General features: G+C 45.3%; 1 protein-coding gene across 6 annotated transcripts in view; it reads left to right on the forward strand.

Moving 5' to 3' along the window:
* The window catches only part of MPRIP (myosin phosphatase Rho interacting protein), a 754399-nt gene that overhangs the window by 711993 nt on the left and 15058 nt on the right, over positions 1-27348 (forward strand). For all 6 annotated transcript variants that reach the window (XM_069210054.1, XM_069210057.1, XM_069210056.1 and 3 more), the window contains one exon: positions 25414-25499. In XM_069210054.1, the coding sequence (XP_069066155.1) occupies positions 25414-25499 (86 nt within the window). The remainder of the gene's footprint in view (positions 1-25413; positions 25500-27348) is intronic.

Raw genomic sequence — 27348 nt, forward strand, 5'->3', positions numbered from 1 at the left:
ACTTTGCACACCGAATATGTGGGTCTGGCCCTGGTGCCCACGCTGCATAAAACTAAACCAATAAACCTCCAAGGACCAAAAAAAAGTCAGTGAAACTACATCTAAACAATTGGAAATATAAACCCCTCTTATTACTAGGAAGGATAGCGGCATTTAAAATGTCAATCCTTCCCAATATTCTTTCTCTTTCAAACCCTGGGGCTCTCTATCCCCCAGGATTATATGAAAGATCTACAGGCTGCTTGCCAGATTTATCTCGGGAAGGGTAAAGTGGCGAGAATGTCCCGACCCCACCGCTTTCTGAACCCCTGGAATTGGAATTGGGAGTTCTGAATCTGGCATACTATTACACAGCCTCCCATCTCCACTATATATATCTCTGGGGAGACTAAATAGAGGTGGTGCATGGTGGACCATACGATGGCAGCAGGGCCTCTATGGGAAATACTGTGGAGTTGAAAGGCACAGAGAATGCCCACACCCTACAAATTCCCGGTGACAAGTGTGACATCGGGGATCTGAGACAGATGGATAATGAAAAGGGGGCTTACGATTTTCCATGAACCTTTACCCCCTTATTGGGCAACACAGATTGCACAACGGGGAGAACCAGAGAGCCATTTTTGTTTTACATTTCTTTATTGCCATGTATTCATAATTAGGTGCATAGGATACAATAAACTTGTTCGTAAAGTGGATAGACAGACACATCCCAACATGTATCCATTGACAGTAGTCCGGCAGCATATCATACAACAATATGGAAGGCATAGCAGGATGTACAGAGAGAATAGGATGCTAACCCAGAGCAGTATAGTGTACCCTGTCTTACAGAGGAGTAGCCAACGTGGGCGTCGCAAAATAAAAGCCAACAGGAACTTTTTAAACCCACTGGTTGGTGCTGCCATGTGCAGCTCATCGGCCCTGTGTGGACGTGAGCTGCAGAAGCATTCTACATATATGGGAGAAGTATAGGTAATTGAACTCTGTCAGGGGAGGGGGGAAGAGGAGCAAACCTCTATGGAACCCACCCCGAGGAGGTGGGTCTGGTGAATGTGTGTGAAAAGGAGCTAGTTGCTGGTCACCGTAGTGAGGGAGCGGATTCAGGCCTTCGAACAATCTAAGAACATAGATAGATATCCCACATCGAGGCAGCTACCCCCACCCCACCCCATCATGTATCATGGCGTTCGTTTCTGCCAGTACCCATTTGTGAGTCACCTGAAGTCAGCGCCTGATCATGGGCGGGTGAGGGGCTTAACAGGCCATAGCGATTAAGCACTTAAAAAGGCCAAATGCTAAGTCGACCAACCTCAGGTAGTGTTTGGTATGATTAGTGCACTTTGTGTCCCCAAGAGACAAGGGAGTGGGTCCGGTGGCAACTTGACATCGACCACTGTCAGCACATGTTCCATCACTTGGATCTATGTGTGCAACAGCGGTGGGCATTCCCAAACATTGTGGATAAACATAGCATCTGTGTGACCACATCTTGGGCATGCAGAGGATGCCACCAGGAACATTTTGAGCAGAAATTGCGGTATAAGGCAGGTTTGGTGCACGTAATTAAATGGTGTGAGTTTTAGAAGGACACTATGCAAAACTTGCTTTACCTGCTCCATGGCCATAGTCCATTGTTTAGTTGTTAATATTGTGTCTAGGCAGTCATCCCAGCTGGGATTGCACTGGTTTAAAAAGCTTTGGACACACCCCGCTCCCACCCTTGAAGTGCTGTATACAGTATCGAAACCGCCAGACGGCCTAGCCTGTATGACAAGAAGCACTGCCAAGTGTGAAGGTGGCTCAGTCTGCCCTGCTGCCTAGGTGTCCCCAATTGCTGCTAGAAGTGCAATTGTGTGCAAGAAAGAGACCTGCTTCAAGCCTGTAGCATTCCTGCAACCTCTGGAAAAATAGCAGAGCAGCACGGCTGTATAAATTACCCATTCGGGTAAGCTCACATTCTTGCCATGGAGATGGGTCATGGACCTCCTTCAGACTTTTCATGGCTGGCATGCTCTAAAGGGGGAGATGTGGTGCATAGGGGGCCAGTGCACGTTTGGGTTGCATGTATGGAAGCCACACAAGCTTAGCTACCCAAGTGAGCCTACCCAGTCCTCTTGCCGAACTTCCTGGTGAGAGCAGCCATTCCAACAAGTCCATGTCCCTCAGCTCCGTCCAAACCAGGCTACCTTCCCCAGTTCTATTTCCTGCCAGCCAACGTGTAGGCCACTGCAGTTGAGCCGCTGAGAAATACAGCTCCAGATCCGGGATCCTAAGTCCCCCGTCAAGCATGGGGTTCGGAAGCATGGAGATGGAAACCCACTTGCGCGCAGGGTCCAGGTAAGCTCCTGAGTCCTCAGTCCTAAAAAAAAAAAGATCTGGTCGGATTCGTTGGCAGAGCTGCAAAGTCTCAGAAGAACCAGCATTTTTGCTACCGATTCCCTCCCCATGGCCCAAAGTGGTAGTAGGGTCCAAAAGTGCATGGACTGGCGGATTGAGGTTAGGGTGTTACCATGATTACCATCCAGCAAGTCCCTATCTTTGTGATAAATGCTCACACTGACATAGCAACAGGTCTCAAAGCTCCAGGGGAGGCACCCAACAACTGGCACTTCTTGACTCTCTGGCTCTATCCAGCATAAAGGAAAGACAAGGGACTTACCCCAGTTCATCTTAATACTTGTCATCTCACCGAATAAGTCAAGCAGGTCATAGAGGACCGGTAATGTGCAGGCATGGTCTCTTAGGTATACTGACACATCATCTGTGTTCAGGGACACAACATGCCAGTTCAGTCCCACCTTGACACCCCAAGCAGGGCCCTTTGCGTGTAGCATGGCAGCAAGCAACTCCATAGCTGCGCCAAAATTACTGGACTTGACGGGTCCCTCTGCTTATGCAAAATGATTGCAATATCTGACGGCCAGTGCGGACTCGTACCTGTGGAGCAGTGTATAAGAGCCTGACCCAGCCAAGGAAGTTAGGACCCATCCAGAGCACCTCCAGCACTTGTAATAGATAGGACCAACCCCGCATTTCAAATGCTTTTTCGAAGTCCTGGGAGACCACTACTGGGAGGTCGGCCCTCCCAGACCACATCCATAATGTGGCACAGGTGCCGAATATTTGAGTGTGTCACCTTTTGGGGCACGAACCTGCATTGATCCTAATGAACGAGTGAGCTTGCAGTCAGTGTTCAACATTGACTAGAGGCAATAAGAATTCACCTCAAGGGGGTCCCTGATTTTGAAAGCACCACTATGAGGACCTCACAAAGGGATCCTGGCAGAATACCCTGGTGACGTGCTTCTCAATAGATCTCTCGCAGGCGAGGAGCAAGGGTGGCCCCAAAAGCTGCATAATATCCCACAGGTAACCCGTCCATGCCTTGGGTCTTTCTGTGCACCATCTGGCGAATTGCCAGAGTAATCTCTATCTGAAGAGGCTGCTCCAGGTCCAACAGCTGCAGCAGGGACACTCTGGGAAGTGCCACCACTCACAGGTATTCCTGCACTTGCATCGAGGAGGGTTCCTGGGGGGAGAGTATAGCTGTTCATAGTAACGTGCGAACACTTCATTAATGCCTGCCTGAGTATTTCTCACTCGACCTGCACTATAACATATTGTTCCTGTTAGGGTCTTGGGGGTATCTGACCACAGCACCACACCAACGTTCACCCAGCTTATCTCCATCCGTATGTTGGTGGGTTAGGGAGGACTTATAATCAAGATTGCAGTCACTTCACTGCCTCCTTCAGAAAAGGTAATCTAACTGAGTATGGACCTGATGTCCCAGTATATATTAAGAGTATTATGTTTCCTCATTGTGCCTTAGGTGCCAGACATCATGCAGATTGGATGATCTAGACCAATGCTGAAAGTGGTTTGTTGCCTGGGTTCCCGGGAGTGGGGATACTAGTCTCTCCAAGTCAGTGTCATGTATGCAGTTGAAGCACCTTCCCCACAACCCCTAAGCATGGGGATCCAGTAACATGGTCGGGGAAAGAGTATCTACAAACACGCCCTGAGAAGTATTGGGTGCATAGTGGGACACAATGGAGATGGGGCGCCCATAAAAGGTACCCTCCAAAATCACATAGCAGCCTTCCCCATCTGTGAGGACTCTAGACTTCATGAATGCCACCTCCGGAGCGACCCAAATAAGGACCCCTGTGCCTAAGCCAAATACCCAGTGCCATAAACCTGCCTACTCCATTGCCTATTAACTTTGTCAAGCTCCCCTGTGGTCAGGTGGGTCTCCATGGCGAAATTAATAAGCCTGCGTTGAAGGTAGGCATATATCCTGTGCCTCCTGACAGGGGTCACCATTCCACGGATGTTTCAAGTTAAAGCATTAAAGGTAACAGCCATGATCACAAACTACAACTCAACATCCCCAAGACCCAAGTCCCCTCCTCCAACACAGCTCCCAGCACTCTGGCCTGCCATCCAATCAGCTAACAAAATAAAGAGCAATCAAACAATACTGCGAAACAACTCCCCTATCCCAAGCCTGAGTACCCTCCGACCCCATGGCACAACCCCCCAAACAGTGCAACTGGCTCATAACAAATGTCTGCAACAGAATTGTGTTCATGAAGAATACCCTGTCAGGGGTCGGGCCCATTGAGGCCACGTGTAGCATGAGTGTCAAAGTTCAATGTTATGGGCTCATATCAGATGATGTGCCATCTAGCTCCCTTAGTCTATGTGGCTTACCTTTAGGAGGGGGGGGGAGAAACGCATAGAAGAACAAATAGGTTTCTACTGTGGAGGGAGGCCTCTGACACCGCTCGGGCCTGCTTAGCTGCCACCTGATCCTTGGCTATCTTTGCTGGTGGGAGGAGGGTATCTGAGTTTGTGCCTTATTGATTTATGCATCAGCCAGTCTTCAGCACCTGTGTACCAGGTAGAGGACGTGCTATGCCTTTAGCATAAAACTAGGTCCATACGTCCTCCGGTGAATGTAATATGTGGGTCGTTTCACCATCAATCACCCTGAGCTTCACCAAGGACAAAAGAGCATATTTAAATTCTAGTTCACAGAGGCGCTGTTTAACCTTTAGAATATAAACACCAACAGCACTGTACCTCCACGTCAGGATACGCCATGATTGTTGCCTTTTGATATGGCCAGGGTCCCTTGGTACATAAATGTTCCAGCAGCAGGTCACGATCTCGGTAGTTGAGAAGACAAGCTATGATGGGCTGCGGAGGGGCTCTGGAGAGTGGGGCCTGGCCTGGTGTCAGATGCACTCATTCTATGGAGAAGAATTTGGGAACCTTATCTTCAAGAACCGTTTCCATCAGCCATTCTTCATGGAAGAGTTCCATGCCAGGACCCTCTGAGTGTTTGAGGAAGCCCAACGGGCGTTTGTTATTGCATCTAGAGTGCCCCGCTGCGTCTTCTGCTCTGCGATGTAGGGTAGCAGCTTCCTCTTCCATGTGGTTCAGCCGCTCCTGTAGGTCCTGTACCGTCGGCCTCACCATAGCGAGTGTGGATTCCACTTCTTCTACCTCTTCCGGTAACTTGCGGTGGTCAGCTCGCAGTAGATTCACATCTATTCAGACAGTGACATGCAGGCTTCCAGTGAGGTTTTAGTATCCATGATGGCCTGGAGCACTTTATCAAACTGGATAGAATAAGTATGAAGGGTCGACTCAAGTTGACATAGGCTGTCAAGGGTCTTGTCATCAGGTGCTGAGGGTGTTGACGTCTCCCCAGCGCCAGTGGGCAGTGGTTTAGTGGTCTTAGGTTTCCCCATTATCATAAGCTAGTCTGGGCGAACTCCATGGCTATCAGGAAGGGACAAGTGCAGCAGGCTTCCGGCAGGTGCACCAGGGACACCCGAGCACGTAATGGTGCACCACAAGGCAGAGCAGGCACACCTATTCAGTGGAGAACAGAGTCAGACCAGGCCAGGTGATCTAACCTCAGAGGAGGGCTCCTGTGGTCGCAGATAGGAGATGTAAGGCGCAAAGCCGGAGGTGGGCTGTCCCACGTCGGGGTCAATCCAGGATCAAGATCATCTAAGGCAGCAGAGACCAGGCAGGTTGCAGTTTTGTATGTTGTGGAGGCCTGAGGCAGATAGGCGTGTGTCTCCAAGACAGAGAGATTATGTTCAAAGAGATATCCCCCTCTGTTTCTCAATCAGAGGGCACCAGGTGAGTGACCTTAACGGTGTTGTATTGGAGCTCTCAGCAGGGAGGGAAATTGTTGCTTTAGGCTGTTAAGTTTTTACACCATCCAAGATCTAGCTCGAGGCAGACAGGCTGTCGAGCGTTCCAGTAGTGAGGTGCTTTTGGGCCCAGTGTTCATGAAACACGTCAGTGGACCTCCAGATAATGTGGTTGACCAGTGGCATTGCTTAGCTGATGTGTGTTTCATGTATTTAGCCAGCTGTGGGGGAGGCCAAGGCGATCATCTGTAGATATAAAAGGGGAGTCCAAAGAGAACTGCGTGGCCAGGAAGTGTATCAGGCAAGTTTACATTAAACACTTCCCCAGGCCACGTCTATTTGTGGAGGAGGGGGGCACTAACTCATATTTTGTGGTCCTACCCGAGGATCCAAGTCTTCTGGGATGAGATCCTGTTGGCGATACACCAGATTACTGGATCGGAGATAACCAGCCACTCGGATGATAAGAGTTTCACACTTGGGGGTCTGGCGGGCGTAGGAGAGGACAATTTATATCTCTACTGCTATTGGCAGTTAAACAAACAATACTAGCAATGTAGGGACAAAGTGCAGTACCCTCCGAAGCAAAATGGAACGAACATTTGTGGTGGCTAGTGGGGGATGGAATGCTAGCTAATGGGATGAGAGAGGAAAAGAAAGACTGCTCAACAATGGGGGACCCTATTGCATTACTTGCAAGCAGACTTTAAGGAACTTAAATGGCTGAAAAGACTAAGGGCTTTACACATCCCACGTCATTCAAAATATGACGAATATTATGGAACTCTCCAAGTGTCTGAGTGAAAATCTAGGATAGCCAACTCGAGATGCAGAGTGGGCATGCTGTGCTTTGGATGGTGGAGGTTGTAATTTCATTTTTTGGACATTTTGTCACAAAACCACTAAAATGAATTCAAATCTAATTTCCATGTAGTCGAAATGCGATACTATTTCTATTGGCACACCATTCACAGATAAAACCTGTTTAAGAGCGCACTTCTGGGTTACAGTCATAAGAGTAGCATTGCCAATATTACTTGTTAGCTTATTTCTTTCACGCTGTGTCCAGGAGCCCTTTATGGCATGGTGCACTGTATTTTAGTCAGTGTGATAAGAACAGCATTCAAAGCAAAAAAATAGGATGGCTACTTTTCATCACCTATTCTTGGAATATTTCGGTCCACTGCTGATAAATATTGTCTTAATAATGTATAGGTAAATTAAATAAATTTGGCACTAAGACACATCCTTGACAGACCCCAACATTTATTACAAATGTTTTGGTGCATTCTTCTTTCCTCTCGCATTTTGCGGAGTTTTTCTGATGCAAGTGAATCAGAGATGCAAGCAATTGTTCTGGTGTTTACTTGTATTTTCACTTTTGCCCACAAAAGGGTTCTGTTGACTTAATCAAATGCAGTCTTCAGATTAATAAAAGTTGGGTAAAAGGCAACTTGCTTGATTGTTATGCTTTGCGCAGATTTAGCCTCATGGCTTGTTCAATGGTTTAGGGCTAGCTTTGAAACCAGCTTGCCCTCCAGACAGCATGTCTTCTTTCTCAGTCCCGTATTGGAAACACTTTAACAGTTTGCCATATTTTTCCCAACAATCCAGCAATAAAATTAGAAATAATGATTGACATTCTTACGATGGCCGATCGCCAGCAGTGGGGTATGTATCAGATTTATGAGTGGCATTAAAACAGTCGATATAACTGGGGCTCAACTCTCCACTGCTGATCGGATAATGTCAACTTGCACTCTGTTGGGATCCAGTGCTTTTTTAGCTTTCGATTTATAGATAGTATCAGCCTCATCCAGGGTAACTTCCTTACCCCCCAGTGTTTGATCCTTGGGTCTTTGATTCTTGATTGGCACTTTTTCACACTATACATGGTGCCACTTTTTGGATTTTGAATTGGGGCTTTGTGTTAAAGAACCTGCTGCCATCCTTGCCCTGGTACATACTACTGAAGTTGCAAATCCATTCATTAGCCCCAACTCCTGCTTCCATACAGACAGTCCTACCTTGGCATCCATATGAGGCCAGTTCCTAGAATCTCCTGTTGTATTTCCGAGGGTCTTCTTTACTTTGTCCCTATGCCTCTTTCGAGTTTTTTATTTTTATTTGATTAGATCGTTGTACACCTTTCTACTGCATTTTAAGACTTCCTTTCCAGATGGGTTCTCATGTAGTTTCCTGAACATCCTGGCTTGCGTCTTTTTTTAACTTTTGGATTCTTCGTCAAACCAGGCCCATCATGTCTTGTCTATTATTTGTTACGTGTTGGGTGTTCCTGCCTGCCTATGTGTTGTTGTTAAATACAGAGAGATCATTTCCAGTATGCTTGAGGTTAAATGGTATCCGGGCCAGCTTGAATCCCTAATCGCCGGATTTCCTTAAATTGATGGTGACTTTGCAGTACACTAATGTGTGGTGCTATAGCTTCTTGATTTTCTTGGTTGCTGTTTCAAGGTCTTTAATGTAGGTTTTAAAATTATATCCATAGGGGCCACCCAATAGTCAAGGTTGTTTGATGCCAGGTCCTGAATGCTTTTGATTTTATGTTCTTCGCTCTCATCATACACTAAATGCCAAGCTTTTACTCTTTCTAAGGCATAGTTGATCAAGCTCTTTCTATTACATGCATATTATGTTCTTCTTGCTTGCTTGGCTTTCTGCCTTTCTTCGTCCATTTAACATGGAAGGGCTCCAGGTGCTATTAGAGTCAAAAGTTGTTCCTACTTATAGTTTTTCCTCTATGGTAAATCTTGTGCAAATATGCCTCACAATCTGCCTTCCTCCAGGAGCTCCTTCTGCCATTCTCTTACTTGGTGTTAATAAAACTGCCTCAAATAAGACCTGGTTAGCACTGGTATGCTGTAAATCCCTAATATTAGCCAGCAGAAACACCTGTTTGTGCTTGACTGGATCCTAATTTCTGGAATTCCCTTGTGGATACTAGATGTTTATATTGGCAAGTTTAATTTTATCGTTTTCAAGTTAAGATGATGTACATGTCTTTTTAGTTTTGCTATGTTCCAGGTTAGAGCTGTGTATGACTTATTTGGGTCGTATTTCTAGCTGTTATTTTGCTCCCAGAGGTAGCTTCTAGTGGGTGTGCACTTGGGGAAAATCCCAAGAAAGCCTGCTGTATATATCGGCATGAGTGGCACACAGCCATGGCCATTCTTCAGAGTCATTACTTACCCATGTTACTTTCTGTCTTACATTATTACGTGCTTCATACGTTTTACTATGTAAAGTTTCAGTTTGTTTTATCGTTTTTTTTCTTTTGGTGTCTGATACACTTGGGTTATGCAGTGCTCTATACACTACTTTAATTGCACAGATATTTTGTTTGGGCTTCTTCTTTGAGGATTGTCGGATATGGGACATTTAGTTTAAGTCTTATTTGCACACCCCTATTAAGAGAAGGGTGGATTTATGAGCTGCTATTTTGGCCACCAAGTCCCTCGAGACCCACAGAATTTCTGATAATTCTTGTTGGTCACTATCTCTTTTTTTCTGAAAATCTTACTGAAAATATATTTTGTAAGTTTAGTTATTTGACATATAGTCCTAGTTAACCTTGTAAACCCCTAAGTAGCCTGCCCTTGTGGGCTTTGACATCTTACATACTTCTGGTGGGCTTTCTTTTTTGGTTCATACCGAATAGATGTTTCTGGTTTGCAGTGTTTAGGAATCTGCTCTGGCTCATTTGGTCTCAAATTGTGCTCCTCGATTGATTTGGTTACCAGCAGTTCTTTGCGACAGTCGGTGTGCAATAGTCTTCTCAGTGTTCAGCTTTCCCCTCTCTTTGGTGACATATATGGGATGTAAGGTTTCAGCTTCTGACCTCAAGCTAGTCGTGGGTTTCTGCTATTTGATTAGGTGAGCCATTGGTTTTTACTGTTACCACAACCCATCTCTCTGTGTGTGGTCAGCACTAGGTTTGCCCATTGAAGACTATTTTTCTTTGAGGTTGTTGACTTCTCTTTTTATAGCTACCATTTTTTCTGATACCCTTGGTAAGAAGAAACAATCTGTCTAACAGTAAGTCACAAGGTAGAGTGCCTCACCGTCAGTGTAGTTGAGCTCATCAGATATTGTCTTGGAGACCACGAGTGCCGACTACACCTGGAGGTGTCTCAGAGCATCTGAATCAATGGGGAGTGTGATAAATGTTTGATGCCAACTCGAAAAATACTCAATATCCTGCCTGTTTTTCGCTATGTGGTGTTTCCTCCTCTAGGGTCTTTAGGAAATGCTTTCTTTCTGCCTTCATTGGGGTTTCTTCCTTTGTGCATTTCTGTCACTTGCTGACTCAACAGGTTCTGGAATAAGTCAGGCAGACTACGTGCAGCTGATTAGGATAATTCTTGACTGGGCCAGGATGGTTGCTGCTGGTAGAAGCTGACCCTGAACATTCTCCCCATATGTGTCTTTTTTGGGGAGTATCTGATGTCTCTGCAATAGGACACGTTGCATCTGAATCTTTACAATCTACACCTTAATGCCTAGAGTTTGTGTGGAAAGAGCGGAGAGATTTTCATCTGCTGTCAGAGGGGTGGAAGTAATTTTGGCCACTGCCGTTTGTCTTAGACTATGAAGATTTTGTTTTTGATTGCAATTAATTATGCACATAAGCTAGCTGTGAGCGTCAATCCATGCTTTGAACACCACCTTTCTTGACAAATTGGTACTAAGAACTTTTGCATCATTTCTTTTGACAGTGGTGCTGTCCTCTAATGTGGGGCAGTCCATTGTACTCTCCCATGTTCTTCTCGCTACCATATCTCTTTAAGGAAGAGCAGAGGTTACACCAGTTGGATTGATGATGGAGACTTAGCTTCTACACTGATAAGACTAAAGAGTACTTGGCAAACTGTCAACTATCTGTAGAGTTCAAGTGTGAAGAAAGTGAAAGAAAGTTCAGGAACAGACCTTACCTCAGCGGTTCGTCCTATGCATCAAACTGGGTTATTCCATGTCCATATAACCCTACTGAAGGCCTCAGTAGTTATTCCACCAAGTCAGTGGCTTCATCTATAGCCCCGGCGTTGAATGTCCCTGATTTGGACATCTGCCAGGCAGCCACATGGGCATCTGTCCTTACTTTCACCAAGCACTACTGTATAGCTTCACAGCTACACAGGAAGGATCAGTTTGCCCACACAGTCCTACAGGACTTCTTAGTGTAAACCACCCCCCAGTCCCATCTTTAGAGGGGGCATGCTTTAGATCGCCTTGCAGTGGTGAGGAATCTGCAGGTAGAAGTATCCATTAGAAGAGTAAGTTACTTACCCATGGTAATGCTTTCCTTGGTGGCTATTTTATCTAAATACTGATTGCTCTCCTCCCCATTCAGTAGAGCAAACATTTTGAAGATAATACGCCCCCAAGTTAGATTTTGCACACTGCGGTGTCAACCTACCAATCGCACACAAGGTCTCAGTGTTTGAAAAAAAATGACAAAGAAATTATCATCCGCGTGCAGGGCTGGTGCTTATATGCAGCTCAGTGTTGTCATCGTCCGAGGAGGGATGGAGAGTCACAACGGATGCCTGTGGTGATTTCTACCAGGGCGCAGCAGTAATTGCAGAAAATTTCTAGATTCAGTCTGGCACCTGGAAATTCAGAACTTGAGGAACCTGCGGTGGCAAATAGTAGTGACCATTGTGAGTGTTACTGAAGGCAAGTACTGCTAGTGTTCTAGGGGTCAGAGACTAGTGGACAGAGACTATCTGGCCCAGGGAAAACCTGGAGATGACGGCACAGGCTTCACACACACACACCCCCATCCTTTGTTTGGCGTTTTATGAGCCAGAGCATGTGACCTGGGCGCCAGCATCTATGGCAGCCAAGATCACAAGCTTATCAAGCCCTTGTATATTCAGGACAGTCAAATTTTGGGAACAAATGCGTTTATTCCATCAGAAACTGAAAGCATCCTTTTAGAGCCTCAGTTTTAAGGTGAAGTCTTTTTGTTTTGTTTTTACAGACCTTCTGAGACTGAATGAAAATGATGTAGTGAAGGAATCCAAAATCATCTGAGATGTTGCCGTTTATCCTTGGAGTTTCAAACTGTGTTAGTGCCTTGACTTTAAAGGCATGATTTTGAAGCCTACAGCTCAAAAGCGGGTTGGCAGTTGATTTACAACTGTTTGTGATGCGCTTTCTGGTTGCTCTAACGTCAAAGGTTACAAGAACAGTGCCAGGGATAGCGACGGGCAACCCAGAGGTGGCAGCTACTGACTCTGACATCCATTGCGGCCAGGTAAAGACATGTGCTGCTTCTTAATACTATGAACTCCACAAATGGAAGGAAGCCCAGACATCCCGGTACCATGAAATAAGTGTTGTGAGGGCAATATTTTATGTCGGTCGCAAGAACCTACAGCAGGATTTCTTTACATGTCTTGTAACATTCTTGACGGGCTGCGTAAGGGGATGAAAGGAAGAAATACATTTACACATCTATTTGCATACAGCCAACCCATGTATACTCTTTAACCTGGATCTATTTCATCTCCTCACGTTGATCATATTTGCACTAGAGGTCTCTGCATACTGAACTTGTAACATGGTCAAAACACGAAGGGGTGTAAATATCACTTTGAAAGGATAAACTAGGAGTGGATGGGAGTTCAACCTTTTCTACTTTTACCTCCACTAGTTCTAGAGAATTAGGCCCTCATTTTAACCTCAGCGGTCTTTTTGCAAGACCGCCGTGGTACCGCCTTGCTGAAGACCGCCAGTGCAGGCGGTTTTCTGCACAGCGTATTATGACTGCTGGCAGCCCTCCATCCTTTTTCGGATGGAGAGCCACCACCAGCCATACTGGCGGTCGGTGGGGAAGTGGAGGCTGCTCCACCTCCACCGCCACGTCATCAGAACACCGCCCACCGAATCACAACCCATGATTCGGTGTGGGGGTGTTCTGGTGCCAGGGAGCTGGCGGCGGAGCAGCCACTATGGATCCCGTTCCCTCCCGGAGGATCACCGGACCAGGTAAGGTGATTGTCCGTTAGGGGAGATGGGTGGGGGGGTGTTGTGTGTGTGTGTGGGGGGGGGGGGGGGTGTGCAGGTATGCATGCAGGGGGTAATGTGTGTTTTGAAAATGTGTGCGTGTATGTCTGTGAGTATGTGTGCATGTATGTCTGTGTGTGTGTCTGTTGGAATGTCTGTATGTGTGCAGGTATGTGTAGTTGTAGTGTATGTGTGCGTGTAGGGGGGGTGTGTGTCGATGTTGGGGGGGGGGTGGAGTGGGGAGGTCCTGCCACCTTTGGAGGGATCAGGGGTGTGGGGAGAGGACTCGGGGAGGGGGGTGGGGGAGAACCCCTATCCGTGCTAGGGAAGGAATTCCCTGGCACTGATAGTGCCTACCACCATGGATTTCGTGGTGGTACAGAACCCCACGAAATCCATGGCGGTATGCGGGGTCGTGACACCGCTGGCGGTGTAGTGACAGCCGCTGGTCTGGAGACCGAAGTCTCCAGCACAGTGGTCGTTACCACCCTGGCGGTCGGAGTGGAGAGGTGGCGGTTTAGCATGGCAGTCACCGCCATGCTTGTAATGACATTTTTTTTTTCCCGCCAGCTTGTTGGCGATATTACCGCCATTTCTCCACCGACCGCCAGGGTTCTAATGAGGGCCTTAGTGTAGCGTGATGCATTTTAAAGTGCCGCTATTGTATTTCTGAAAATCAGGTAACAGCAATATTTTTCCTATATCCACATTTTTTCAAACACTATATTTTTTATATGCTCACACGACGACAGTCTGCTTTAGATATACTTCGGAGGTCCAACCACGCATTATTCAGTACAATCAATTCTTTAATTTCTGACTTAGGTTGCAATACATCTTGCACAGGCCTGTAAGCGCGTCTTCTGCCTTTTATGTGTGCAAGTAAACCCTTTGGCTTTTTCAAGCCTGAAGGTAAAATAACATATTGTTTTCTGTCATACAATATAATTTTTTTTTTTTTTTAAATATTACGGTGTGCACTGTTCTATAGCCCATAAAATCAGTTCATCAAAAAATTAAATTAATGTCAGACTCCAGTGATGACAAACTAATAGAAAAGACTGTATACTTCTAACCACAGATTCTCCAACTTGTCAATATCTCCAGGCGCCAGACTGGACGTGGAAATTCTGAAAGTAGTACTCCGGTGCAAAAGTAGGAATGTAGTGCTCCAATAGGTGTCGGTGCGCATCTCCACATCAGTGTTGTTCTGCTCTGGAAGTGATGAGCAGAGCCACATATAAGAGACACCTACGCACACTGATGTGTGTTTCTTTTTTTCTGCACCTTCAGACGTGGGCCCAGAGCTCTGCTCCTAATTTCTTCACTTATGAAGAGATATTTTTCTCACCTAAATCTTTCCATTGTGCAAGGGATACCAACTGCTTAAGCCTGTAGGGACTGTCATAAACAAATGTCTAACAAACCCTCATAAGGTGTGCAGCTGGTGCCTGGATTCTCCACCCGACGCTAAAGCCTGCACTGACTGTGCCCAGAAGAACCCAAAAGGGAGCTGAGATCGAGCTCTACATGGCAATGCACAAGAAGGCTTTGGGTAGTTTCTGCTCCAAGTCAAGAGTGCGGACCCACTCCTGATGCCATACCTGAGGCCACTCTTCATCAATATGGAAATCTTTGGGTAAGTCTTAGAAGAAGTCCAAGTGGAACACAGGCCTTTCCTGCCACTCTCAAAGGTGCGAGGGTGTCACTGTGCCTATGTTTTGATCCCAATGAGAGGAACCAATTCTATCTCTGGACTCTATGCACCCAACTTTCCGGGGCCTTCGGCAGCACAGCTGTTAGCTAAAGCCTTTCAAAAGGCTATCCTGCATATATTTGCTTCCAGTTCCCTCTAGTGCGCCTAGTGACACCAAGGATTTGCAGCGCCCTCCAGTCTGGTTACTACCAGTGGGTTTGCCCTTGGTGACTTCTGGACACCTTGAACATATCTCTGGTTCTTAACCGGCTATCTCCTTGGGCCCTTATTCCCAAGCTTTCAGAGATATGGTGGGTGAGAGTCTGCCTGCAGTTTCAGAAGAACTGTTAACATCTAGCAACTTCGCCAAGGGTGCAAAAAACATTTTTGTGCCACCTTGGTGGTACACAACCACTCAGTCAGCGACCAGATTAGCCACTTTCTGCAGAGGTGACAAAACATATCATCTGTCACATGGTTCCTGCGTATTCTCTAATAGGGCTACGCCCTGCTGTTCATTTCCTCTCCACCACACCTGCTGTCTACATTGGAGCGCCTAACAGAGAACCATCTATCTCTCATACACTGAGAAGTGCAGACCCTTTTGGTCAAAGGAGCCATAGAAAGGGTACCATCATCTGACTTGAGACTGGTTGATATTCCTGTTACTTTCTTGTGCCAAAGAAGGAAAAGGCCTCCATTCTATTCTAGTCATTCAACCTCAGTGCCTTCCTGCACAAGGATCAAATTCAGAATGTTCGCTTTGGCCCATGTTTTTTCTGCCCCGGATCCTTAGTGCAAGATGCTTATATTCACATCTCCATCCCTATCCTCAAGGCTCACAGACGTTTCCTCCTGCAGTTTACAGTGGGTCACAAGCACTTTGAGTTCGCTGTTTTTCCTTTTGGCTTTACCAGTGCCCCTCAAGTGTTCACGAAAGTGATGCTCTATGCCCACTGGAGACAGTCAGAGGTACCATTCTTCTCCTACCTTGAGGACTGGCTGCTGAAGGTGGGCTTGCCTTAGTCAGTTTTCAGAAGTTATACCTCACTCCTTTTTAGGTGCTCATGGGGGCCACCCTGGATATGGTGCAATTTCTGGCCTTTCTGGACCAGTGAGTACGATAAATTGATATTGATGTTTCAGTCCCTCTCTTGGGCCTCAGTGAGGAAGTCTCTGAGGTTTTTTGGCCCGTTTGCCTTCTTTATTCTCCCTGCTAACCATGCCAGGTGGCATATACGAGCTTTGCAGTAGGACCTGAAGTCTCAATTGGCCCAACACCATGAGAACCTTCCTGCCTTCTTTCAGGTGTTGAAGTAGACTGCAAAAGACCTGCAGTGGTGGCTGCTCGACTGCAATTGGACCAGCTGTAGGCCCCTTTCCCCAGCCTCACCCAGAGTTGGTGGTGGTGATAGATGCGTTGCTACTGGGTTAGGTCATCTGGGAGAGGTGGAGAGCAGAATACTGTGGTCTCTGGCAGAGAACTAGCTCTATATGTGGGATGGTCCTTTGACCTGTGACAAGAGGCTCTCTACCTCTGAAGATGGCTGGCCCATCAGAGGATCTCTCTGGCAGTACATAACCTGGCAGGATCTTTAAACACCAGGGTAGAAAAGCTCAGGTGACTTTACGCAGTCTGCATGTGTGGAGCATTGGAACACATCTGTAGCGTGGTGTGGCACCCAGCACTTAGACCCAATGCAAGCAAAGTCTTTGGATGTGTTGCTGTTTACATTCTTTGTGGCCCAGCAAGCCCTTGCTCTGAGCACAGTTACAGGTCAGTTGTCGGCTCTGTGGGCCTTTTTACCAGCTTTCATTGTTTAAATCACCAGTTGTGACACGTTTCCGAAAAAGTTTGCAGCATATTTTCCCCAACACTATATGTGATGCCATAGTGAGACTTGAATTTAGCCCTCATTTTCCAAATGTGTACGCCTTTCGAGCCAATGCACAGTTGCTCTTTACTTTTGCGCCTATCTCGGCACAACCTGTGACTACTACCTTGGCCCCCATGTAAAGACTTTAAAGAAGCCACCTCAGACAGTCGTCGTTCCACCACTGCCTTCGGGCCGAGGTCGGATCTGAAAATTACATTTGGATGCCCAACCTTTGGGCTCAGTGCCAAAAAAAGCCAAGACTAAAAAGTCTTCGGCATCGACCTCTGGCTCGACACCTCAATCAGCCACGGGATCGAGTCGAACCCTCGACCGGAGTGTTTTGGCTCCGACCAAAAAAAACACCTACCTCTGTTTCTGAGTCAACAGCTTCTATTTGACAAAAGGCTGAAAGAGTTTTGGAATCAAGAATCCCTCCTGCAAAAGACTCAACAGTGGAGCCCATCCTTGAAACAATGGACGCTGGTCAGCGCCAGCTTCATATCCAAAAAGGAACAGGACAAATTATTGCTTCTCTTCAAGTTCAAATTAAGAGGAAACTTACTTTCCAGGAAACTTTGGACACAGCTCCTCCACCTAAGAAGCTCTCAAAAGACAAGGTTCCAGTACAACCTAGACCTTCTCCACACACTGCTGTACTTCCTTTTACTCCTCCTCCACCTACACAATCTCCTTTAACTAATGTGGAGACACAATTTTTTCACAAGGTTCCCCAACACCTCAGGGAGATGACATGGAAGACATTCCACAGGTCATACCCTTTCGATTTTTATGATGTAGATCCCATACTCCTAAATGACCCTGATGTATATCCTGCACGCAACATCTTATCAGCAGGTCATAGCACAGGGAGGTGCCTATCATAATGTCCAAGTGCATTCTGTCCCAATTCAGGAAGATTTTCTACTTCCACCGACAAGTCAAGTCAATTTCTTCCCATGCTAACAGGCATACTTATTCATGCTACAGACATTTTTAAAGAGGCTGTCAGATCTAAAGTTATTACTCCAAGAGTTGACAAAAAGATACAAGGCCGCTCCTGCAGACCCCATGTACATTAACTCACAATTGCACGCAGATTCCATTGTGGTTAGTGCGGCACGGAAGTGTGCCAGCAGTCAGACAACACGAGATGCACCTCCTCCTGATAAGATAAGTAAGACGTTAGATGCCACAGGTAAACAGGTAGCGGCACAAGCAGCCAATCACTGGAGTATCGCCAGTTCCCAAGCTCTTCTCGCACAAAATGATAGGGCCCACTGGGACGAGATGGAAGACCTTCTCCAGTATCTCTCAGAAGAACACCTTTTGACAAGGAACATTTGTTTGGGCAACAGGTTGACACCACTATAGAGAAACTGAAAAAAGACTTGGTGACAGCAAGGGCCATTGGGACCTTATTCATTACACCACAAAGGGGTTCTTTTTGTCGCCCACAATTTAGGAGAGGCTTCAAGAAAACATATACTGAGCCTGCCACCTCCAAAACAAGGCAACACTTTTACAATAGATGTTCCTGTAGAGGTGCCAATAACAGAGGTAGAGGGAAGGCGTCCTCCTCTAGAGGTGCTGTCTCAAACACACGCCAGAGACTGGCTACACCTTCCGCCAGCACAAACTTGTCCAGGGGGGGAAGACTACTCCATTTCTATCTCCAACAGTTCAGTATCACCATGGATCAATGGGTTCTATCAATTATCCAACATGGTTACTGTCTAGAACTAATTTCCATTCTACCAAATATTCCCCCTCACACTCACAAACTTTTGCACGCCCATCTCATTCTTTAAAAGGACGAGGTACAATCCCTTCTTCTCAAAGGAGTTATAGAACCTGTTCCCCTATCACAGCAAGGGTTAGGAGTATATTCCCTACACTTCCCTATACCAAAGAAAGACGGCTCACTAAGACCAATCCTGGACCTTAGACCTCTCAAACTATACATACTTTCGAGGCATTTTCATATGGTCACTCTGCAAGATGTTATTCCCCTTTTACAGCAAAAATATTTCATGACAGGATTGGATTTCAAAGATGCTTATTTCCACATTCCTATACATCCAGCACATCGCAAATATCTCTGTTTTGTTGTTGTGGGTAAACATTATCATTTAAAGATTCTACCATTCGGGGTAACAACCGCTCCCTATGTATTCACAAAATGCTTAGGGGTAGTAGCTGCATTCCTCAGAAGACAACATATTCATGTTTTCCCATACTTAGACGATTGCCTCATCAAAGCCAATACCATCCAACAATGTCAGAAACATACTCAGTAAACCTTTTACACACTGTGATTTACAATCAACGTTCTCAAATCCCATCTCCAACCCTCAAAGATACAGCCTTATCTGGGAGAAATTATCAATATTTACTCAGGGTTGGCATATCCAAACCCAGCACGGATTCAAGCTTTCCCAACTCTTCTGTCTCAATTACAGGAGAACCATACTTACACAGTCAGACTAGTGATGCAGCTATGAGGGATGATGGCTTCCTGCATTGCCATCATTCCTCATGCCACACTACAAGTGTCCATTACAGCAGTGTCTGTCTCGTCAGTGGTCTCAGTCACAGGGTCATCTTCAGGATCTAGTGTTGTTGGACCGCCAGACTCACCACTCTCTGCAATGGTGGAATCCCACCAACTTTTCTAAAGGGCAGCCTTTCAAGACCCTGTGCCTCAGATCACTCTCACTACAGATGCATCACAGATAGGTTGGGGAGCTCACACCTCACAATACAAGCTTTAACAAACCTATTGCATCAACTTCTTGGAGTTACTATCAGACTTTCTAGTGCTCAAAGCATTTCTGCTACACTCTCCCACAAAGTGGTTCTAGTCTGTACAGACAACATGACAACTATTAATTATCTGCAGATACGGGGGGGACACACTGATCTCAATTATCCATTCTAGCGCAGACAATTAGGAAGTGGGTAATTCACAATCACATTCACTTACTTGCAGAATATCTCCCAGGAATGGACAATCAGTTTGCAGCCCTCCAAAGCATAATGCAGCAACAAGTCTACGAATGGGAACTTCACCCACAAGTACTTCACCAATACTTTCACCTCCGGGGAACACCAGAAATAGATCTCTTCGCCATTGTAGGAAATTCAAAATGCCAAAACTTTGTGTCCAGATACCCACACCCTCAGTCCAAGGGCAATGCTCTATTGATGAATTGGTGAGGGATATTTGCTTACGCTTTTCTGCCTCTCCCACTCCTTCTGTTTCTGGTTCGCAAACTGAGACAGACATCACTCACCATGATCCTTGCAGCCCCCACATGGACACGTCAACCTTGGTACACAACACTATTGGATCTGTCTTTGGTTCCCCACCAGAAACTTTCCAACAGACAAGACTGTCTGACTGAATAGCGAGGTCAAATCAGACATCCAGACCCCAAAACGCTTAATCTTGCAACATGGCTCATAGAGTTTGGATATTTACAACTTCCATCTGTATGTATGGAGATTCTTAGAAAGGCACATAAACCCACAAGTAGACAGTGTTATGCTGCAGAATGGAAACGTTTTGTATGCTACTGTCAACCTAAAGACATTGCTTCACTCAAAGCATCAGTGAAAGACATTATTTGTTATCTGCTACAAATTTAGCATACTCATCTATTAGACTTCATTAAGCAGCCTTAACTGCTTACCTCCATAACAGACACCATAATTCTTTGTTCAGAAATCCTGTAATTAAAGCATGTATGGAATGACTTGAGGGTTATTCCTCCCAGGGTTCCTCCAGTCCCAGTACGGAACCTTAATATTGTCCTTACTATACTTGTGTCCACCATCTGAACCAATACATTCCTATTCTTTGCAATTTCTTTAATGGAAATTTGCCTTTTTAGTGGCTATCACTTCTCTACAACATGTAAGTGAATTAAAAGCTTTCACTTTAGAAGACCCCTTTTTCCAAGTACATAGAGATAGAGTAGTCCTTAGGACAAACCATAAATTTCTCCCAAAAGTAGTTTCACCATTTCACATTAACCAATCAGTTGAGTTACCGGTCTTTTTCACATGCCAGACTCAGTCACTGAAAGAGCTTTGCACACACTAGATGTTAAAGAAACTCATTTGGATTATATTGACATGACTAAAAGTTTTAGAAAATCTAAACTGCTTTTTGTAGCATTTTCAAAGCCTCACAAAGGCAATCCAGTTTCAAAAAATGGAATAGCAAGATGGAATGTCAAAGTGTATTCAAACTTATCTCAAAGCTAAACGATAATTACCTACAGCTCCTAGAGCACGCTATGCCAGGAAAAGGGTACTTCTATGGCCTTTATGAAACGTTCTATTTGCAGATATTTGTAAGGCTGCTACTTAGTCTACACCACACACATTTACTGAGCACTATTGTGTAGATGTTTTAGCTCGCATACAAGCAGATTTTGCCAGGTAGTGCTCTTGACACTTTTTCAAGCTACTCCAACTCCTACAGGATAGTCACTGCTTACTTAGAGGGGACTCCTTTGCAGTCTATGCAAAGCATGTGTATCTACAGCCACACATGCCATCGAATGGAAAATGTTACTTACCCAGTAGGCATCTGTTCGTGGCATGTGGTGCTGTAGATTCACATGCACCCTCCCTCCTTTCCGGATGCATGTAGTTGTTGTAGGAGTCACTCTATCTTGTGACTCAAAGATTCTTCAAAGAAAACCAACTTGTAACACTCCAAGCCCAGCATTAAATGGCTGACTTATGCAGAGCATGTGAATCTACAGCACTACATGCCACGACAATGTTTACTGAGTAAGTTCCTTACTATTTACCTTTCCTTACTATTAGCCTTGAAAAAGCCAAGGGGTTTGTTTACACACAGACAAGGCAGAAGACATGTTTACTGGCCTTTTTAGTTGTACAAAATGTATTGCAACTTCAATCTGAATTGAAAGAAATGTTTACTGTCAGAATTTCTAAATCCAGTCTGTGGGCTGGGGATAGTCACTAAGAGGAATACAACATTACCAAAGGTAAGTAACCTGTTCTTTAAGAGCTCTGTCACCAAATTAGTGAAATATATTACTATCGGGCTTTCACTGATTGCAATAGTATTGCAAGTTAAATAACGGGAGTCCACGCTAACCTTAAAGCCAAACACCCTCACATAATATGTGATTGAAGAGTACCAGCATAATTGTAATTTCATATAAGTGTTCAGAGGAGTGCAAGATCACACTGTGGAACTCACTGCTGGTTAATGAATCATGGTGGGTGAGGATAACAATTCCAAGAAATGCTTCAGAGCACAGATATTTGGCTTGATCATAATACACTGTGAACCATAGTTAGGAAATGGTGTATGAGGTCCTTCAAAGAAGTGCACTGGAATGCAGATGCGTTGTAACATTCAAGCAACACTCTATGAATGCCATATTGCAGCATAAACAAAAAGAAATGTTTTTGCCGCTGCTGTCCAACATCAGCCAAAATCAAAGCTTATTGACATGCATATACACAAACGCATTATGACTCTGACCACCCATGATGTTTGCAGTGGAGTTGTCCTCACCCATCCACTATTTTTGAAGTTGTAAATTAAAAAATAAGTAAATAAATGTGCGCAAAGCACATCACAAAATGGAGTGGCCTCACAGCACATGGAAGCCACTGGAATGGAAAGGATGTCATCCATCCATACCATTGGTGGCTGCCACTGGGCAGTTACTGTTAATTTTGCAGTGAATTCGAGGAGGATCCACAAAGCTGCAGCAAAATAATTTAAAAAAAAAAAAGGGACAACATCCCCCTCCCCCCCCCTTTACAAGATAGGTTGCTTCTTTGGGGAGGGTTGCTCATGGTCCGCTCCACCAAGCTTTGAGAGACTCTTGGGACTCCCATTCCCTAAAGGCTAATATGTTATTATAGGGGAGGATGGACACCATATCCTGGGGTTGAGAAATTAAATAAAGAAGGGGGCCTCCTTCCGGACCCCAGTTAGGCGGTTGGAAACAGATTACCCGGGGTCGTCACTTTGATAAAAAGGGAGGCAGAGCAGTGCGGCCTCATCCCTGAGCTGTTAAAGTCCCCGGGGCCAGCACAGTGACTATTCTGGAGAGCCCACCCTGAGGACACAGTAGCCTCCGTACCCCCTCAATTTCTGGCAGGAACATATGTTTGCTCCCGTCTGGCGTGAGCATTTTAAAATTGCTCCCACCAGCTGGGAGTAGGCTTGAGTTCTGTTTCCCTGCCCTCACAGATACGGGCAGGGAAATAGAATAATTATTGCTTCTGACCGGAGGGTGCATAAATGATTAGTTGCTCCAACCACGCGGGAGCAATGCCAGCTCCTGCTTCATGAGTTGAAACGTCTGTGGCCGCTGGGGCCAGGTGCTCCCCCCACGGACCCCAGAGTGGTCCTTGGTGGGTGCCCTGGCTGGGAACCAGGGCACCCACCTATAATTCGTGGAGGCCCTGGGGAATGGGGTCCCTGGGGCTAAAATATGCTTGGGATGGAGGACTGCGCTGCCCCACTCCCATTTTAAAAACACGGTCTACCCTGGGGTATTGGGTTCCTAGGGCATGAGAAGGGGAGGGGAGGGAGGCCATGCAGCCTTCCTTCACTTAAAAAAAAAAAAAACAGACACACAAAACCCCAGCTGATGGGGTTCCTGGGGCCTGATAAGGGTCATGGAGGTGGGATGGGGCATATTGGCCCCATCCCCTTTATTATATTTGGCCTCGGGAGAAAGGGTCCCCTGTGGGCTATTAAGGCTCAAGGAAGGGGCTGCACGTTTCTCCTCCTACCACCTTTTTTTTTTTATTGTTGAATTTACCCAGGGGAATTGGCTTCGGGAGAGGGGCCCTGCAGCCCTCTCACCTTTTATAATTGAATTTGGCCCCAGGGGATTTAGTCCCTAAGGCTTAATGAGTCTCAGGAAGGAGGGCCATTCCTTTTTTAAATCTTAAGTCAGCATGGGGGAATGTGGCTTGGGAAGTGAGACCGAACGCCCCACTCACTTAGAATTTGTTCCCGGGGAATGGTGTCCCCTGGGCCCAAGAAAGCTTGGGGAGGGGGGCTGCAGTGCCCTGTTCCCTGTTTAATTCTTTTTGCCCCTGGGACATTTTAAGGCTTGAGGACGGGGAAATGTCGCCCGTCCCTCTTTTTTTATTGTTTAATTTGACCCTAGGGGCAGGGGTCCACAGGGCCAATTAAGTCTCTGTGAGGGGGGCTGTCCACCCCTCCCCTCCCCTTAAGATATATGTTTTGGTCCTTGGGGCCTGAAGGTCAACCCTACGCTGTGCATTCGAAAGGATGTACATGCTATGAGGTTGGCAGCATGTTGGGAGGTTGGCCACAGGGCCTTGGGGCAGGCGAAGTCCGGTGGCCAACTTCCCACTGTGCACTGCCAAAGGCTGTGTGAGGTGGAGGGGGTTGGCTTTACTTCTGGTAATAAAATATTACTTTAAAATAAGAAAAACACTTGAAATTCACTGAAAAACAAAGGTTAAAGTAGCTCTATAGTTAGGTGAAATATTTGTTAGAAACTCAATGTTTTAAACTCTAAAAGCCACAGAAATTCACCAGTTACTGTTAGTTGTCTCAAGTAGCTATACATGCCCTAAGTTAACTGTAACTCTTGCCGTCACTATGCACTGCTCATTACCCCACATATTATATCACATTATATCACTCATGATATCTTCTATGACATAGTTGATAATATCACTGCAGCATTTGCAAGGAAAATATGCTTGGAGGGGGGACAAGTTATATTTACCTTAGGGAACAAGCAGTGACTAATGTGACTAAATTCACAATAGCTGATAGGAAAATCTCTAGTACGCCACAGTGTTATCCAGTTACAGCCCACCAACTTCTAGGAAATCCTAGAGCACATTCTAATATAAGTAAAACCGCTTTATTTAGCAACAATTCAAATCTCGGGAAGGTAGAAATCACGGCATAATTTCTTAAAAGATCTGTCTCAGAAGTAAGGACTCAAGAACCTCCCCATTCAGTAAGCTATTCCTCTTTCTTTTCTCTTTAGTTTTGGGTGTGGTTGATTGGATGTTAATGCTTATTAAAGACGATTCTGCTATGAAGAAGATCTGAGTTCTTGTGAATGCAATTGTAGTTCTGTTGAATGTAATTGTAGTCCTCCATCATGGTGCTCTTCACTGTCTTTATCTTAAAGCACCCACCCTCCCCTACATGAGCTCCAGCTCCCTAGTCTGTCGTGGAACTTAGTTTGGAAATGAGAGACGGAGTTAGTGCTGAGTATTCTATGAGTGTTTCTCGGTCGCATTATGAGGTCCTCACCTAATAATTCCCCTTGCAGCCTCTGAGTAATATATATGCTTTAAAAATATTGTTTTATTTTTACAAAATTTTGATTGCTAATATTTTCAAATATGTCCCAGGATCCATAATGCTATAAATTTTAGGAAAGCTCCCAGCTGAAAAGTTCAATTAACAATAGAAAAATCGTAGTCCTGGTTTTCAGGACAACTCTGCACCATGTTACCAATCCTTTAGAGCCACTGCCTATTTCTTTAAATTAAAATATTTTCGTTTATTAAATTAACTCCGGTATTAAACAACAAATGATGTGTTTCCTTTTATTCCAATCTGCAGATATAATGAAATCTAAAAGTAATCCAGACTTCTTGAAAAAAGATAGAGCCAGTGTCAACAGACAATTAAGGAATATCCGGTCAAAGGTAAGTTTCCGGCCAACCTCAGCTCCAAATATTTTGAGTACAGAAGGAGACTTACTTAAGGATGAGTTTTTATCTGTAACACTGCAAAGTAATGAATTGCATACTAGATTGTTTATCAACGCATCAAACGAGAATTATCTTTTTTTGCATTTGGGAGGTAACATGTGTTAGGGATACTGGGATTACATTTTCATGCTGTGCATAACTACTAGCATCTGGTGTGAGCACTCCCAATCTTCAGGGTATGGTTAGAGAGTGGTCAGTTTAAAAAGGAGTGTAATCGAGTACCTAATTTCACCCAATATTTCCATTGCTTCCTAATGGAGTAAAGAAATACTGAGCACTCCCCTGCTGAACCCTCTAAAAAAAGACAACACAGATGCGAGCTGGGTGTCTGTGCTCGTACCTCAGGTTTGAAACAATAGTGGACACCACAGGCTTTGGAACTTTCACATGTTTATGAAAATAGGTTAAGGGACAGCCTGCTTAGAAAAGGGGTCATCCAATTCCAATGCTTGAAGGCGTAGCCTACTTCTGAACTGTGTACGTTTAGAGGGATGCAGCTTGCAAGGTTGAACGTAGAGTACAGAATAGAATGGATTTATCTGCATTTATCTGTTATTCTAATACAGGAAGAGCAGAGTTCTGCTCCAGCACCAATATCAATGGAAATAGCTATATAACTGCGGTGTACTGTATCAGGCCTTGAGGAACTCTGGCACCAAGCTTGGTGTTTACTTAATCCATTTCCTATGACATATGGCTCATCTTATATTTTGAATATTTGAGGACATAGGAGAGTGGTTCTGGTGGTTACTTGTAATCACAGATTCCTCACCTTTAAAATATTCCACACATCTGACTAGATCCGGAAACTTTTCATGCCGGAGCTCCTGCACTCTTCTAGGTGGCACCGTACAGCTCTGCATAGGTTTAATTCCCCCCTAGAAGAAACAGAGCAGAGCTTCATATTAGCGACGCCCTTGCATGCTGACATGGGTTCCTTTCTTTCCATGCTTTTGAACACCGATCTGGTGCTCTGCTCACATTTTCGTTTATAGTCGGAATCTGATACTGATGTGTGCAGCCGGGCACTTTAAAGGTGACATCATCATACTTCAGGGGTAATAAGAATCCATAAGCTTTGGACATGGTTGAGGCTATAAGAATGGGCGAAAAGAGCAACAACCAGGAGGATGATTAAGGAGGCAAGCAATCAGTTGTTGCAGGAATATTCAGAGTGAGTGACCTTGAAGCTCTGTCCTGAAAATCTGAAGTAAGGAGGCAGAAGTAGGTTGTTACATTATCCTTGGGCCACAGGCAGAGACTGTTTTTTATCTATTTTTCAGGAGCGTTCAACTGGGGGTGATAATTGGTGAGGCAAATATCAGTGGGAGGACAATGAATGGAATTTCTTTGATGATGGAGAAGTGGACTCAGTTGATTTCATACGTAATGGCTTTTACAGAGTTGATGTTGGCCAGGGCATGGACAGTCACAGGTGCAAATATGTGCTAGTTGGATTTGATATGGCATAAAAGTATGGTTTGTCAGTCTCTGATGTTTCGTATAATTATATTGATTTTCCCCACCAAGGTAATGGTTGAGGTCGATGTATAGTTTGAGAGAGGTGGGTTGGGGGGAAAGTAATATAGCGGAGAAAGTTGGGACAGTGCTAGACTGCTGTGAAATAAGCTTTGCTTTCGTTCTCGCTCTCAGTTATGGTATTGATGGTGATGAGTACCATTAAAGAGTGCAAACTGTTATCAAGCAAGTTATTCTAGAACTATGTTAAAAACCCGGTTAGAAAACAACATGGGGCCTTTGGAGGGAGCCAGAAAATTATGTG

Source organism: Pleurodeles waltl, chromosome 10 (genome assembly GCF_031143425.1).
Source record: "Pleurodeles waltl isolate 20211129_DDA chromosome 10, aPleWal1.hap1.20221129, whole genome shotgun sequence".
Lineage (NCBI taxonomy): Eukaryota > Metazoa > Chordata > Amphibia > Caudata > Salamandridae > Pleurodeles > Pleurodeles waltl.